Consider the following 15,093-nt stretch of genomic DNA (forward strand, 5'->3'; position numbering starts at 1 on the left):
GAAATTAGGAGATTTCCAGATAAGCAGAAACTAAGGGAATTTGTTAAAACCAGACCAACCTTACAAGAGATGCTAAAGGGAGTCCTTTGAACAGAGGACCAAAAATAGCAAATAACTAATTCTGTAATTGGGAAGAGAAGGTTGAGATACCTACTCGATTCTGGCCATCAACTGAAATGTTGCTCATAGCTTTGTTCTTCTTAAACTTGGAATTTCTAACTTCATGCTGAGTTCTGGGCAGTGTGAGCTTACAATTCAGAGCCATAAATTTATTCATGGGAACAAAACCAAATTTAGAAAGGGGTGTCTCTCAAAGTATATATTGTCTGTAACAAACAAAACAAATTAACATTTCAAGACTGTGGAGACAGAGCATCCTCAAAAGGTTCTAGCAATTCACAGATGAAAAATGGAAATTAAATGTATAGTAGTCATTATTTTCTTTCACAAGGTATAAACAGCATCAGTAAGGCTCTCTTTATGGTTTCAAGAATATGTAAAAAGAAACTATATGATTTTTACAGATCGAATACGACATTGGTCCCTTTCTCCTATTTTCCTCCTAAGGTCTAAATTCCTCCACATATTTGGCATAGATGACTAAATATAAACATGAGTAGTACAGATACATAAAATATTGAAACTGAAAGGCAAGGGGTGAGAAAGGAGGCCCTTAGGAAATGTGGGACCAGCATATAGTCCCATGAGAGATGGGTAGGATCTAGATAAGATGAGAGGAAGAAAAGACCTCCTTGGAGGTGAGAACAGCAAGTGTTGATGTTCTTAGGTAATTATAAAATAATGTTATCCCTAAAACATCGCGGAGTCATCTCCCTCACCTCTTTGTAGGTGAGTTTCTCCAAACATGGTGACTGACACTCTAGCAAAGCCCAGTGGGTTCTAGAGGGAAGCTGCCCTGCCGGCAGGAGGCCTAAAGTGATCAATATGCAGAAACAGTGTCCCCTGCCCCTTCGGCCCCACCAGGGCAGGTCCAGAGGCTCTGAGAACATTGAGCAGAGAGTTTGCATTCCTCAGCCTCCATGGTTGGAAAGAGCACAGGGCTGGCTCCATGTTTAGAGAAGTCAGCACTGGGATAAATTGGGAGATGTTCTCTCAGTTTAGGTCCACTCCAGTTGTTTCTGTGACCTGGGGACCTGGCACTGTGGAGCAGACACAGCCACTTAGCAAAAGAAGGACTGTCCTGTGGCTCCAAGCACAGCTCTGTGTGGAATGAGTGCACAGCAGCCGAGTTTATGAAAAATGAGAGAAAGGGCATCTGGTTACAATATACAGCTTTTTTTGTGTGGGGACAGGGGAATGAAATTCAACTAAAAGCTAATATCTCTTGATATTTTTTATTTTTGAATAACACTAGAGTTGAGAGAAAAGGGAGTTCTGGTGGCATAATGCCTAAGGCACTTGACTGCTAACTAGAAGGTTGGGAGTTCAAACCCACCAGCCACTCCTCGGAAGACAGATTGGGCTATCTACTTCCATAGTGATAACGTCTCGGAAACCCAGGGAGGTGTCACTATGAGTCGGAGATGACTCCACGTCACATAATAACAACTGAACAACAACAGAGGTGGGAATGAGCCTAGAACTTGTGTCGATGAGGAAAGAGGCCTGTTCAAAGCAGAAGGTTTTATTGAGTTGTGGGAAATAATGTTGGGTAAATATAGAGGTAGTTTTTTTACAGTGCTGTTAGCTTATCAGATTAAGTTTTTTCTTCCCTTGTTTCCTTCTTGATTACTCAATTTTATTTAATTCAAAGGAGAAACCCTGACCAAAGAAGCCAGACTTTTTTTTTTTGACAACCTCATCTGAGTAGATTAAAAACAGCCAACAATAAAAACCTAAGTGAAAAAATTAATTTCCAGCCTCAATATTTCTTTTCATATTTCAGTTTAAATAGATCTTCTCAGTGCTCTGGAAAATGTTCAGAATCCCTAAGTTTGTACTTCATTTTGTAATTTGTTTAATATTTTATAATTTATTTAAAATTCCTTTATAATATCTGCATTCTTCTAACTAAAAGGAACTAGGTTTTCCTCATATTCCCCCAAAAACTACATTATTTTTTCTAAATTAAAACCAGGTTGTATCCTTCCAAATCCTTATCTCCTAGGTTTCTCATAGCCATTTGCTGTGCCTCTGTTCTGACCAAGGTCGTCTGAGACTTAGAAATCAAACCTCAGAGTTGCTTCCTAGGACAGTTTATCTGTATCTACGCTGTCAGCTAGAATCAGATACCCGTCTTGCATTTTCTTATAGATCTTGATGAGTGTGCAACTAAGCAACACAACTGCCAGTTCCTGTGTGTTAACACCATTGGCAGCTTCACATGCAAATGCCCTCCTGGATTCACTCAACACCATACTGCCTGCATTGGTAAGTGGGAATGGAAGAAACCCTGTATGCAATAGAGATAGTCCTTTAAGAGATTAAGAAGCTCTAGGGGTACAGTGATTAAGGCATTTGGCTGCTATCCAAAAGGTCAGTGGTTAAAACCCACCAGCAGTTCCGTGGAAGAAAGATGAGGCAGTCTGCTTCCATAAAGATTGACAGCCTTGGAAACCCAATGGGAGTCTCTGTAAGTCAGAATTGACTTGACAGTGAGTTTGGTTTATTAATTTATTTAACAAATTAGTTTTCCTATTTCCCTCTTATGTTAGAATAAAAGACATAAAAAAATGAGGATGCGTCTGTGCACATATTAGCCTTATTTGGCCTTTTCTAAAAGCGTTGCTATATTAGTTTCAAAAAAAAACCAAACTCACTGCCATTGAGTCGATTCCCACTCATCGCAACCCCCTTTGGGTTTCCGAGGTGGTAAATCTTTATGGAAGTAGATTGCCCAGTCTACTTGGAGTAGCTGGTGGGTTTGAACTGCCAGCCTTCTGGTTAGCGGTCACATGCCTTAGGCATTACACCACCAGAGCTCCTTATATTAGTTTCAGGGCTGCTGTAAAAAAGGACCACAAATTGGGTGGGATATAAGAACAGAGATTTATTGTCTCAGTTATAGGGGCTGGTAGTCTGAAACAGGTTATCAACCAGGTTGATTCTAATTGAGGCTTCAGGAGCAATCTGTTCCTTGCCTCTCTCCTTGCCTCCTGATGGCCAGCATTCCTTGGTGTTCTTTGACCTGCAGCACCAATCTTTGTCTCCATCCTCAGAGTGTGTCTCTTTTCGTATAAGGACAACACTGACACTGGATTAGGGCCCACTCCCCTCCAGTATGAACTCATGTTAACTGGTAAGATCTTCAGTGATCTTGTTTTCCAAACAAGGTCTCATTCACCGGTACCAGAGGTTAGGACTTGAATATATATTTTGGGGACACAATTAAATCCACAACAATAGCAATCATCCTTCTTCCTTTTAAACAATACAAAAAAAGAGCTTCGAGGTATTTTAACTCCTTCTTTCCCCTCAACGTTTCTCATAGATAACAACGAATGCACCTCTGACATCAATCTGTGTGGCGCTAAGGGTGTTTGCCAGAATACTCCTGGCAGCTTCACCTGTGAATGCCAACGGGGATTCTCACTTGATCAGACTGGCGCCAGCTGTGAAGGTAGGTTAAGACTTCAGCTGTGAACTAGCTGGTGAATTCTGGAGGAAACAGGGGGCCTATGTAGCTATCAAAGCCCTCACCATCATCCTCTGTGAGATACCAGAACTAAACCCAGCAGAGATGAGCACTGCAGAAGAAAATCTTTTGTCTGGATTACACAGGTCCCATATCTTAGAGATGCGTCTTGTGACTCGTGCCTAACTATGCCTGTAATGCATGCCTTCCTAAGTACATCAAGACTTTTCTGCTCAGTTATTATTTAATCTAATAGAAAATAACCCAGTCAAGAAAAAGATCTCCAAATTTGATGCAATAGTTTTCTGGTCATTGAATCTAGAGACACAAAAGGATTAAACATATGAGGAGTAACTCTTCTGATAATATTAGAAGTTTAATTGTTTTTCTTTTAGGATTTTATTCTTATGTTGACACCTTTTGGTCTTTAATGCTCATGCAAATAAGCAAACACAAATAGTTTACAGAGTTATTCCATAGAGTGTTCCCGTGCTTTGCATTAAATTCATTATTTTTATTTGCAGACTTCACCCGGGTCAACTTAGCATTTTTCTCATTGGATTTGCCAAAAATCACAGAGTAGCTATTCTTGAACTTTTGGGTGGTAGAATAATTTACTAGAGGTCAGAATACTTACTAAATCTTTCATGTTAGACTGCGCATATAAATGTGGCCTTAGAGAGCACCTCTGGGCAGCTCCTCCAAGACCTCATTCCAGGTTCAGAAGACAAGATGTTACCATGGCTCAAAAGTGACCCCGCCTCCCCTTTTTTCAGATGTGGATGAGTGTGAAGGAAACCATCGGTGCCAGCATGGCTGCCAGAACATCATTGGAGGATACAGGTGCAGCTGTCCCCAGGGCTACCTTCAGCACTACCAGTGGAACCAGTGTGTCGGCAAGTCATTTTCTCCTCGTTAACAAGACGAATTGCTGTCAGCTCCTGTGAATCAAATCACTGCTTTCCTTTTGAAAACTTAAAATTTGTTATTGCAGCAACAAATGCTCATTTAAAATTGCCCTTAACCTGGCTGAAGCCAAAGTGAAGTAGTAGCCTCTGCAAAATAACAAACTAAGAAAAAATTCGTGATAAAGAGTACTTTGAGAGCACCTGAAGTGAAATGCCTCTAGTATCCCCTGATGCCCAGTATTTCCCTGCTCTTCTGCGGCGTTGCTAGTAATTGGCCCACACGAATTGTATTCACATCAGGGGCTGTTTTGGTTACCTAGTCCCGCTCTAACAGAAGATACCATAAATGGCATGGCTTGAACAAACGGGAGTTTATTCTCTTAAAATTTTGGAGGCTTTAAGTCCGAGTTCAAAGTGACAGGCTCTAGGGGCTGGATGAAAGCCCCCCGACCTTGGGCTTTAGCTCTGCCTCTTGCTCCCAGCCCACTGAAGCTAGAGGCATCTCTCCACTCAGGCAGCTGCTAGCTGCTGAATCTGACAAACCCAAGATTGACAAGTGAAAAGGCACAGTCCCGATATTACCAAACCACATGGCAGGCCATTAATTCAAGTCCATTAAAAGTCCCAAGATGGGCAGGGTAACACAGCAGGCTGCTGAACAATGACTCAGCTACATGCAGGGTTCAAGCATGCCTTCAGCTGGAGACCTTCCTCAAAGTTGCTTCTCACACACTGGAAGCAGACCACGTCCCTAAAGCAGCTACTCAGCTGCTCCAGTAGATTCCACCATAGAGTTAATTACCAATCTCACCATGGGGAATAACTACATCCAGCTGCGCGGACACTCAACCAGGCCAGCCAAGTTGACATACAACCTTAACCACCACAAGGGCCAACAGAATCCTACTTCTGACTGAAATTTATCTGCCAGCCAGAGGCTATTTTAAGTGACTTTTGGCCTTACGAAGCAGAAGTGGTTCCGTTAAACTCTACATATCTTCAGAGCAGAGGGAAAGAAACAGACATGGCAAGTTTTGTCAGGATTGCTAAATTCGTTTGATAACTAAGGGAGAGCCACAGACTCTTTCATTAAATGAAAATTATGTCATCTTTGATTCAGCAATGTCATGGGAAAATAATTCTTAATGCAGATTGTGGAATCAAAACATTGTGAGTTTGGAGGGAATCCAGAGTCAGTTAAGCCCCATGTTTTACTGATGAAGAGTTTGAAGCACAGGGAGGGACAGGAATCTGTAAGTACCCAGTTACTTTGTAGTTGTTGGCACTAGAACCCACCTCTCTGAACCTCCTGATGTGTATTGCTGCTTTTCAACTGTCACAATCACTCAGGTTTTTTTTTTTTTCCATTCAGCAGATATTTATGGTGGTACTTGAGTGACCTATTCACACGGCCACACTCTTGGGTATAAAGCCCTCCTTAGAGAAAAGGGAAAGAATTACAGCATCCTGTGTGGATAGCCTACATGGCAATATTAATCTTTATTCCAAATGAAGAAAGACACATTTTTTTGTGTTTTTGTTTATCAAGATTATTTCTCTTTTATCTGGTTTGTTTCTGTATAAGATAAGAGTTTTACTGAGGTGACTAGAGTTGACTAGGGTTTAGACTGCACAGTTTGCTGACTAGCTATCTAGTATTAATAAAAATCCCTCTGGAGAAATCTTTAATCACCAGTTTCTGACTATTTGCAAAACTTCAGGGGTGATCCTTATTGATTCAATACCCAGTATAGGAGCCTGGGAGCTCTGGTGTTGCAGTGCCTAAGACATTTGACTGGTTCAAGCCCACCAGCCACTCCAAGGAAGGAAAACCGGGCAATCTACTTCTGTAAAGATTTATCACCTCAGCAACCCAATGGGGGTTGCTATGAGTCAGAATTGACTCAATGGCAGTGGGTTTGGTTTTTTTTGGGGGGGTATAGGAGCCTGTTCAGTGTTCCTATGTAGTTCTCTTTAATGAAATTGGAGCTATGGGGGGAAATGTAAAAGAGGCAAGGTATACCACTTCTGGGCCTTACTTTCCCTTTGTACCCTCAGTCCTAGGATCAGTAGAAATGGCCAGGCCAGGCCCTGGTGTCCTAGAATTCTGCTTTGTTCCTATGAGGATCATTCCGACTGGTGGTTCTAGAAAAATAAGTTAATTAAGAAGTAGAAGTTTGGAGTTCTCAGTGCCCAAAAGAGACTGGTCCAAACTGGCTACATGATTCTCAAGAATTATGGTTATTCAGAATGAGCGTTTACTTGGCCCGGGATGGCTTCCCCAGAACCTTGCAGAGCAGAGCAGAGCAGATCTCTGGTCCAGCCCTGCTTAGATTCTTACTCCTAGGCAGGTAGTAAAGCTTAGTCTTCCAAGCTGGATGGGTTTGAATCAAGGTGCCACTGATTACATTGCTTTCTAGAAATTATCTATCATCCAGTTTATAGTTGGAGTCAACCCATTTTGACATAAAGGTTAGTAAATCTTTTGGAATTCTCCTACTGCCACTCCATTAATGCCACAGCTAACACACACCATGAAGCCTGATTCTAGGGCCTTTGATTTTAGATGACAGACTGTGTAGGTTTCAGCCTGCTTTCAAGGAGTAGAGTTCTGTTTCGTGGAGCTCTGATGGTGTAGTGGATAAGGCATTTGGCTGCTAACCAGAAGGTCAGCAGTTCAAACCCACCAGCTGCTCTGCAGAAGGAAGATGGGGCAATCTACTTCCGTAAAGATTTACAGCCTCAGAAACCCAATGGGAGTCACTATGAGTCAGAATGGACTCGATGGCAATGAGTTTGGTTTTCTTGGAATGCAGTTTCAATAAAATTAGAATTGTGTCTTTTTATAAAAAGAAATAAACTCTCACCAAGTACCAGATAAAAGAATAACAAACAAAAAAAAAAAAGTATTTTGGAGTGTAGAAAAATTCCTTGTGGAGCCATTTGTTCCAGGGTTCACAGAAAGGAAAAGGTCAGGAACAGTACAAAACATGTTAACCAAATAGTTGTGTTTGGATATTGATAAAATCGATAGTGCACAAATATACCCTTTTCAAGATGTAAACACTGAATATTTGCCAATTTCTTATCTGTTAATTCATGTTCCACTCTGTCCTGCCTTTTCAATGAACTTCATTAGAGCCCCAAGGAGGGGGGAAATTTAAAAAGAATGTGGAAGGGAAAGAGGAGAATTCTGACTGGAATAGACACTTGGAGGAACACAAGGAATCTTAGAAATTATCTAGTCTGACCACTTTTCAATTGTATAAATCCCTCTCCAGCCTGTCTGGTCATTCCCAATTTGACTTAATTCCGGCTTGAAGGGAATTCACTTTCTCTCAAGAAAACCCAATCTATGTACTAAAAAAACATCCCAAACCTGTTGCCATCGAGTCAATTCTGACTCATAGCAACCTCATGTGTTGCAGAGTAGAACTTCGCAGTAAGACTTTGGGAAACAAACTTCCAGACCTTTCTTCTGCAGCATTGTTGGGTGGGTCTAACTGCCAACCTTTTAGTAGTTGAGCACAAACCGTTTGTACCACGCAGGGACCTACCTCAAAAATCAAACCAGTTGCTTTGTAGTCAGTTCTGACTCATGGGGACCCCATGTGTTTCAGAGTAAAACTGTGCTCTATAATGTTTTCAACGGCTGTGACCTAGAAGTAGATCACCAGGTTTTCCAAGGCACCTCTGGGTGGATTCAAACCATCAAATTTTCTGTTAGTAGCTAAGAGTGTTTAAAAGTTTGTAGTACGTACAGATTTCAATCTATGTGTATATAATCTATGTATTAAAAAAAAAAAAAAAAAACAAGCCCACTGCTGTCAAGTTGATTCTGACTCAGTGAACCCTGTAGGACAAAGTAGAATTGTCCCCATGGGGTTTCCTAAGGCTGTAAATCTTTATGGAAGTAGACAGCCATATCTGTATCCCATGGAGTGGCTGGTAGGTTCCAACTGCCGGCCTTTCAGTTAGCAGCTGAGCTCTTTAACCACTGTACCACCAGGGCTCCTCAATTTAAAAAAAAAACAAAAAACTACCATTGAGTCGATTCTGACTCATAGCAGTCCTTCAGGACAGAGTAGAAAAGCCTCATAGGGGTTCCAAGGCTTTATGGAAGCATATTGCCTCACCTTTCTCCCATGCAGTGGCTGGTGGGTTTAGACTGCTTCCCTTCTAGTTAGCATCTGAGCGCTTTAACCACTACGCCACCAGTGCTCCTAATAGATAGTTTTAATTCTTCAAATGTCCTTTTCATAAAGAATTTAACTTTTTCTCCTTCCAATTCTAACCATGGTTCTGTTTCTGCTCTCTTGAAACTAAACTAGAATAAACCTGAGCTTTATATTGACTAGGCCTTATACCCTTACCTTAGGTTGTGGGTTCAAGCCCACTAGCCACTCCTCAGAAGAAAGGTTGAGCAATCTACTTCCATAGTGATACTGCTTGGAAACCCTAGGAGGGGTCACTACGAGTTGGATCTGATGACAGTGAGGTTTTTTTTTATACCCTTACCTTAGTTTTATCAGACAGGAACCCAGAAGGAAACAGTTGGCACACTGACATTAGGTAATTAAGGAGAGGGTACTGATGAAGCTACTTTAAAAGGTAGGATGGGGATTAGGGAAACCAGCAGAGGATAGTGCAGCAGTCACAGGACTGACAATAGCTGGGAGGGAGCCTACCAGTAGGCCTGAAAGGGTCTGGAGCATCACTGTGTGAAGAGAGCCCTGATAGGACTTGTGGCCTTTGGTAGAGGGACACACATCCAACTGATGGTGATCAAGCCAGGAAGGAGCTGGAGAAATGAATATCCTGCCGTCATTCTCCTGCCCACTAATCTCTTATGAGTGTCCCTCATTGGCCAAGCCAATGTCAATCCAAAATCAAAGGACAAGGTAGTAGACCTTGTTGAGATACACCTGGGGCCCAGAGCTCATGGAAGAGGTGGGAGTGCACATGGAGGGGCCAGGAGAAGACATCTGGCACAGGGGTATTCTCTCCACCAGAGTGAGCATCCTCCTGTCCAAATCTGTTCTTCGACACAGAGCATGATGTTTGTGGTCTCCACCTGTCACTGTCACACTGCTGATCCCTAATTTAAATTAAAAGAACTCAGATAATGACAGATATAATTACTTCTGTTTTAGGCACCAAGGAGCCTAAGTGACCCTGGATGGAGACTTGAGCTTTCTCAGATATAAAGGATCCTCAACCACGCAAATTAAAGTCATAGACCCGTAGCTGGGCACTGAGTCATAGCATGCAGTTCAATTAATGGAAACAACTCACATCTGGGAGCTCTGGTGGTGTAGTGCCTAAGGCACATGACTGCCAACCAGAAGGCTGGTGGTTCAAACCCACCAGACACTCCTTGGAAGGAAGGTTGAGCAATCTACTTCCGTAATGATACCACCTCAGAAACCCAAGGAGGGGTCGCTATGAGTCAAGTCCGACTCGACGGCAGTGAGTTTGGTTTTAGTTTTTACTGCATACCTGGCTCCTCTTTCTCCCTATGACCACATACAGTAAGAAAGAGAGGAAGGGAGGGAGACAGAGAAAGTGAAAGGGAGAGATGGAGGAAAGGAAAATAGAAAGGAGGGAGGGAAGAAAGATCCGTGTTGTTAGGTTGTTGTTAGGTGCCATAGAGTCAGCTCCGACTCATAGCGACCCTGTGTACAACAGAACAAAACACTGTCCAGTCTTGTGCCAGCCTCACAACCCTTGCCACACCTGAGCCCATTGTTGCAGCCACTGTGTCAATCCATCTCGTTGAGGGCATTCCCCTTTTTAATTGACCCTCCACTTTTCCAAGCATGATATCCTTCTCTAAGGAATGGTACCTTCTGACCACATGACCAAAGTAGGTGAGACGAAGTCTGGCCATTCTCATTCTCACTTCCAGGGAGCATTCCAGCTGCACTTCTTCAGGACAGATTGGTTAGTTCTTTTAGCAGTCCGTGATACTTTCAGTATTCTTTGCCAACACTACAACCCCAAAGCATCAACTCTTCTTCAGTCTTCCTTATTCATTGTCCAGATTTCACATGCATATGAGGCAATTGAAAATACTATGGCTTGGGTTAGGCACACCTTAGTCTTCAAGAAGACATCTTTACTCTTGAGCACTTTAAAGAGGTCTTTTGCAGCAGATTTGTCCAGTGCAATACTTCATCTGAAGTCTTGACTGCTAAAGATCCCATGACTATATAATACCCTCTCCCTACCTTTACCCACCTGTTTTCTAATTTTAAAAAAATAGCATTTTTTTCTTTATAAATTAATGTGTTGTAGCAAAGAAAGGAAAAATAATTAAAGGAGAAAGCAAGTTTAAATGTGGTTAAATCTCCTGAGAGACATTATGGCATAAAGGAAAGCCTGTGGCATTTGCAGTCAGACGAGCCTCAGTGTGCATCTCTACTCTGCAACTGACGGTTGTGGGTTCTTAGAGCAGTTTTCTGAGCCTCAGTTTCTTCATCTGTGAAACAGGAATTACAGTGCTTACCCACTATGATTATTCAGAGGGTTAATAATGTAATTAATGTGAAGCACCTATATCCTAGCTGTCATGTAATAGCTCTCTAATAAATGTTAATATCCTTTACTTACTCCCTTCTATTGGAAGTAGACATTTCCTGAGTAAAGAGTGGACCAATCTACCTGTATTCAAATTAATATATGCCTGAAAATTGGCTAGAGCAATTAAAAAATGTCTTACCAGCCAGCTTCTGTCCTACCCTACAAAGAAAGGCAGGTCTATAAAAATGTACTGTGTTGGAGATTTCCAAAAAGAGTGCATCAGAAATAATGAATAACGGAAGGTTTTCTCTCTTCAAGTAAATTCTTAGAAGTTATATCTCCTTTTCCTGCTGTCACCATCAGTTTTGTCAGGCCCCCATGGGTAGCCAGTTCAGCACCATCTGTCTCTCATGATTGCTCATGAAATCTGCACCGAGTCTCTTTTAGCCACACTTTGCTTTAGACACAGCACAGACACTCTGGGCAGGAGTCTGGTTTGGATAAGGTGGGGAGCCCATTCAGAGATAGGAGCAGACATACCAGAATGCACTATTCGCCCTCCAGAACAAACACCTGGAGACTTTTGCAGACTGTTGAAAAGGAAGCCCAAGCCAAGAAGCTGATACTTCTTATAGGATACTCACCCTGGACAGAACTGCAAATCCTGAGAAAGGGGGACTGGTAACGCTATCTCCAGCTAGGTCCTTGTTTTTGAGGTCTTTGTCACATTGCTGGGCACTGTGGAGCAGAGAGTTGCATAATTCTTTCCCACCCACTCTGAATCCTGAATCTTAGCTGTGTATCAGCCCCATGTTGTTTCCCAGAAGATCAGATGCAACAGAACATACTAGTGATGGGTTCAGACAAGAACTGGAATCTGTTGATCCTTCAGAATGACATTCTTTGATACTCTCTTCCTGGTACATTTGACCTTGTTGAACACAGTTAGACACTGCATGGCAAGAGGTCACATTTTTCCCATATCTTTCTCTGTCTCTTGTCCCTTTCTCCCATGACAAGCCCCACTGCTTGACTTAACTTCCTGAGAGCCTGGCCTAGGAGCCAGCTGACTACCCACAGGTGACCTGACCCAGATTCCTCAGCAGAAATTTCTGGCAGGTGTCAAAAATTGCAATGTCTCCTTATTTCTCTGCAGATGAAAACGAGTGCCTCAGTGCTCACATTTGTGGAGGAGCTTCCTGTCACAACACCCTCGGGAGCTACAAGTGCATGTGTCCTGCCGGATTCCAGTATGAACAGTTCAGCGGCGGGTGCCAAGACATCAATGAATGTGGCTCTTCACAGGCCCCCTGCAGTTATGGCTGCTCCAATACCGAGGGTGGCTACCTGTGTGGCTGTCCACCTGGTTACTTCAGAATAGGCCAAGGGTAAGCTCTGCTCATCCTGAATGTCATGGTTGGAGACTCTTTCATTCACAGTATAATTAAATGTATTTAACTCATAATTACCTGTCCTAGAATAGGAGAACCATGTTTTTATACCCTGTGAATTAGTCGCAGCTAGCTTTGCAAAAAGTTATTATATTTGTAAGTGACCATTTGGATCTCTGGGAATTCGTAGAACATCAAACAAAATAATGAAACTATGTTGTGCTCAGTGTCTTCTCCATCTCATTCATTTGATCTTCACACCTTACAGGAAACTGAGTCACCTCTCAGGTAATACAGGGACAAACTGACGACAGATATGGGATCATAATGCATGCTGCTGGACTGGGGGGATTTTGCTGGGGGAATACCAAACCCTATCTTGACTGAAAATGCCTTCTCTTCTAGATCCTGTTAGGATAAAGCAAAAAAATACCTTTTTATTGGGGCATCTTGAAGCTTTTAAAGGAATGCTGGTGGTTAAGGCATTTGGCTGCTAACCAAAAACTCAGTGGCTCAAACCCACCAGCTGCTCTGCAGGGGAAAGACAAGGCAGTCTGTTTCTGTAGAGATTTACAGCCTTGGAAACCCAATAGGAGTCGCTATGAGTCAGAATCGACTCAAAGGCAGTGAGTTGGGTTTGATTTTTAAGGCCTTTAAGGTATATTTTACATTTCAGACTTGAATTTACATTCATTAAAAATTACTAGCAGGACATTAAATATGAGAAGTAAAATAATCGTTCTATTTGCCAGGTAGAAAGTGTCATCAAATTTTGTATATGAGAATTGGGACAGGAAAGACATATTTGTATTTTATTCAATGATTTAAAAGTTTAGAGATAAGTATTCAAAGTTTAGACCCTTTTAGCTATTCTGATGTTATATATGAAGCATCCTAAATTTTAACTTTTAATTAGGAGCACATAGACTTTTAATACACACATATACATTCCCACATATTTGTGTACACCTCCCTCCCTCACCCTACACATACATGTACCAAACTATCAACTTAGTAGTCTTTGATTTCTTGATACAGAGATATCAAGTGAATTCATTTTGGGCTGTGTAGACTTGGAGGTGAAAGAATGTTTCACATGGAATGCCAGCAATAGGACAAAAATTCCCAGATGTTTGTGTCTGGCTCTCAGTAGACTCATTCTTTATAAGTTTAATGCCAGAACCATTTTCCCAGCAAAAATTGTGACACTCCAAGCTGGCTTCTGGCCAGTGGGATTTTGTAGTCACACTTCTTATAAGTGGTACTCCTGGGATATGATAATACTGGAAAGGAGCTCTGAGAAAGGAATCAAAGACTGCACAGTTAGAGTTTGCCTCCCAACAACTTAATTGTTGTGTGAATACACACACACACACACACACACACATCTATACAGAGTGGGCATTTATCGTTTCATTTGTTTTATTGTTTCCACATATTTTAGGTGTCAAGATAAAGAAAGAGAAAAGTAATGGATTGGACCCTGGCAAGATTGGGAAGAATAGTCTCAAAACCAAACCAAACTCACTGCCATTGAATCAGTTCCAACTCATAGCAACCCCCATTGGGTTTCCAAGGCTGTAAATCTTTACAGAAACATACCACCTCATCTTTTTCCTGTGGAGTGGCTGGTGGGTTCAAACCACAGACCTTTTGGTCAGCAGCCAGTTCCTTATCCAATACAGCACCAGAGCTCCTTGGGGAGAGTAGTAGGGACCTGTAAATTACTGTGCAGTACAACAAAAATTCATCATTTGATTGAATCCTAAATGCATAAACAAAAATGGGTTTTAAGGGGTAGGAAAGCTATTACAGAAAAAGAGATACACAATACGTGTCTATGTTCTGGCCCAACACTAGAAATGTACCCATTTATAACAGTGTTGGCCTCTTCATGAATCACTAAAGTGGACACTGCCCCAAAACAAAAATTATTTTCTGACCATTCAAATGTGCCAACACATTTTGAAAGAGGAGTTCAGTCAGTGCACATTCTAAGTAGCCTGTGCAATAGTAAGCAGAATAACAAAACAAGGTACTTGGGAGACGTACAAGCCTCCCTCCATGACTTGGCTTTGATAACTGAAAGGCAAAGAAAAACAGCTGAACTAGTTTTCTCTTGGGCATGGATTTGTTTATCCGGCTTCACATGAGTCAGAGCCAATGGCCCTAGTGGTTTTCAATGACTTGCAATGATTTCCCACAGTTGGGCAAGCTCTGGTATTTTATAAAGCTGATATATTTTATATATTGCATATCTGCACAATTTTTTACTAAATCAACCCTTAGTTATCGCCTGGAGCTTTCTTCTCCTCAGTAGCTTTGGCAGAAATGAAAGGTCATACAATAGAAGAGATTACTTAAAAGGCTAAAGTGATAAGGGGTGGTGATGATGGTGGTGGTAGTGGTGGTGGTGGTAGATGTATGGTAGCAATGATGGCATCAGTTTAGCAAGAAGAGAGCAAGGAATTAAACAATTATATACACACATATATTTGTAAGTGACCCCTCCATGGGTTTCTGCGTCAGTATCACTACGAAAATAGATTGCCCCATCTTCCTTCTGAGGAGTGGCTGGTGGGTTTGAACCTCCGGCCTTCTTGTTAGCAGTCAAGTGCCTTAGGCACTATGCTACCAGAGCTCCCATATATATATGTATGTGTGTGTGTGTGTGTGT

At 41.9% G+C, this 15,093-nt stretch overlaps 1 protein-coding gene across 1 annotated transcript in view; it reads left to right on the plus strand.

Moving 5' to 3' along the window:
- Positions 1-15,093, plus strand: part of FBN1 (fibrillin 1) — a 357,319-nt gene that overhangs the window by 332,231 nt on the left and 9,995 nt on the right. The window contains exons 62-65 of the mRNA XM_007935310.1: positions 2,275-2,391; positions 3,452-3,580; positions 4,372-4,491; positions 12,182-12,413. Of these exons, the coding sequence (XP_007933501.1) occupies positions 2,275-2,391; positions 3,452-3,580; positions 4,372-4,491; positions 12,182-12,413 (598 nt within the window). The remainder of the gene's footprint in view (positions 1-2,274; positions 2,392-3,451; positions 3,581-4,371; positions 4,492-12,181; positions 12,414-15,093) is intronic.

This window comes from Orycteropus afer, unplaced genomic scaffold, assembly GCF_000298275.1.
Source record: "Orycteropus afer afer isolate SDZICR_OR568_19922 unplaced genomic scaffold, OryAfe1.0 scaffold00026, whole genome shotgun sequence".
Taxonomy (NCBI): domain Eukaryota; kingdom Metazoa; phylum Chordata; class Mammalia; order Tubulidentata; family Orycteropodidae; genus Orycteropus; species Orycteropus afer.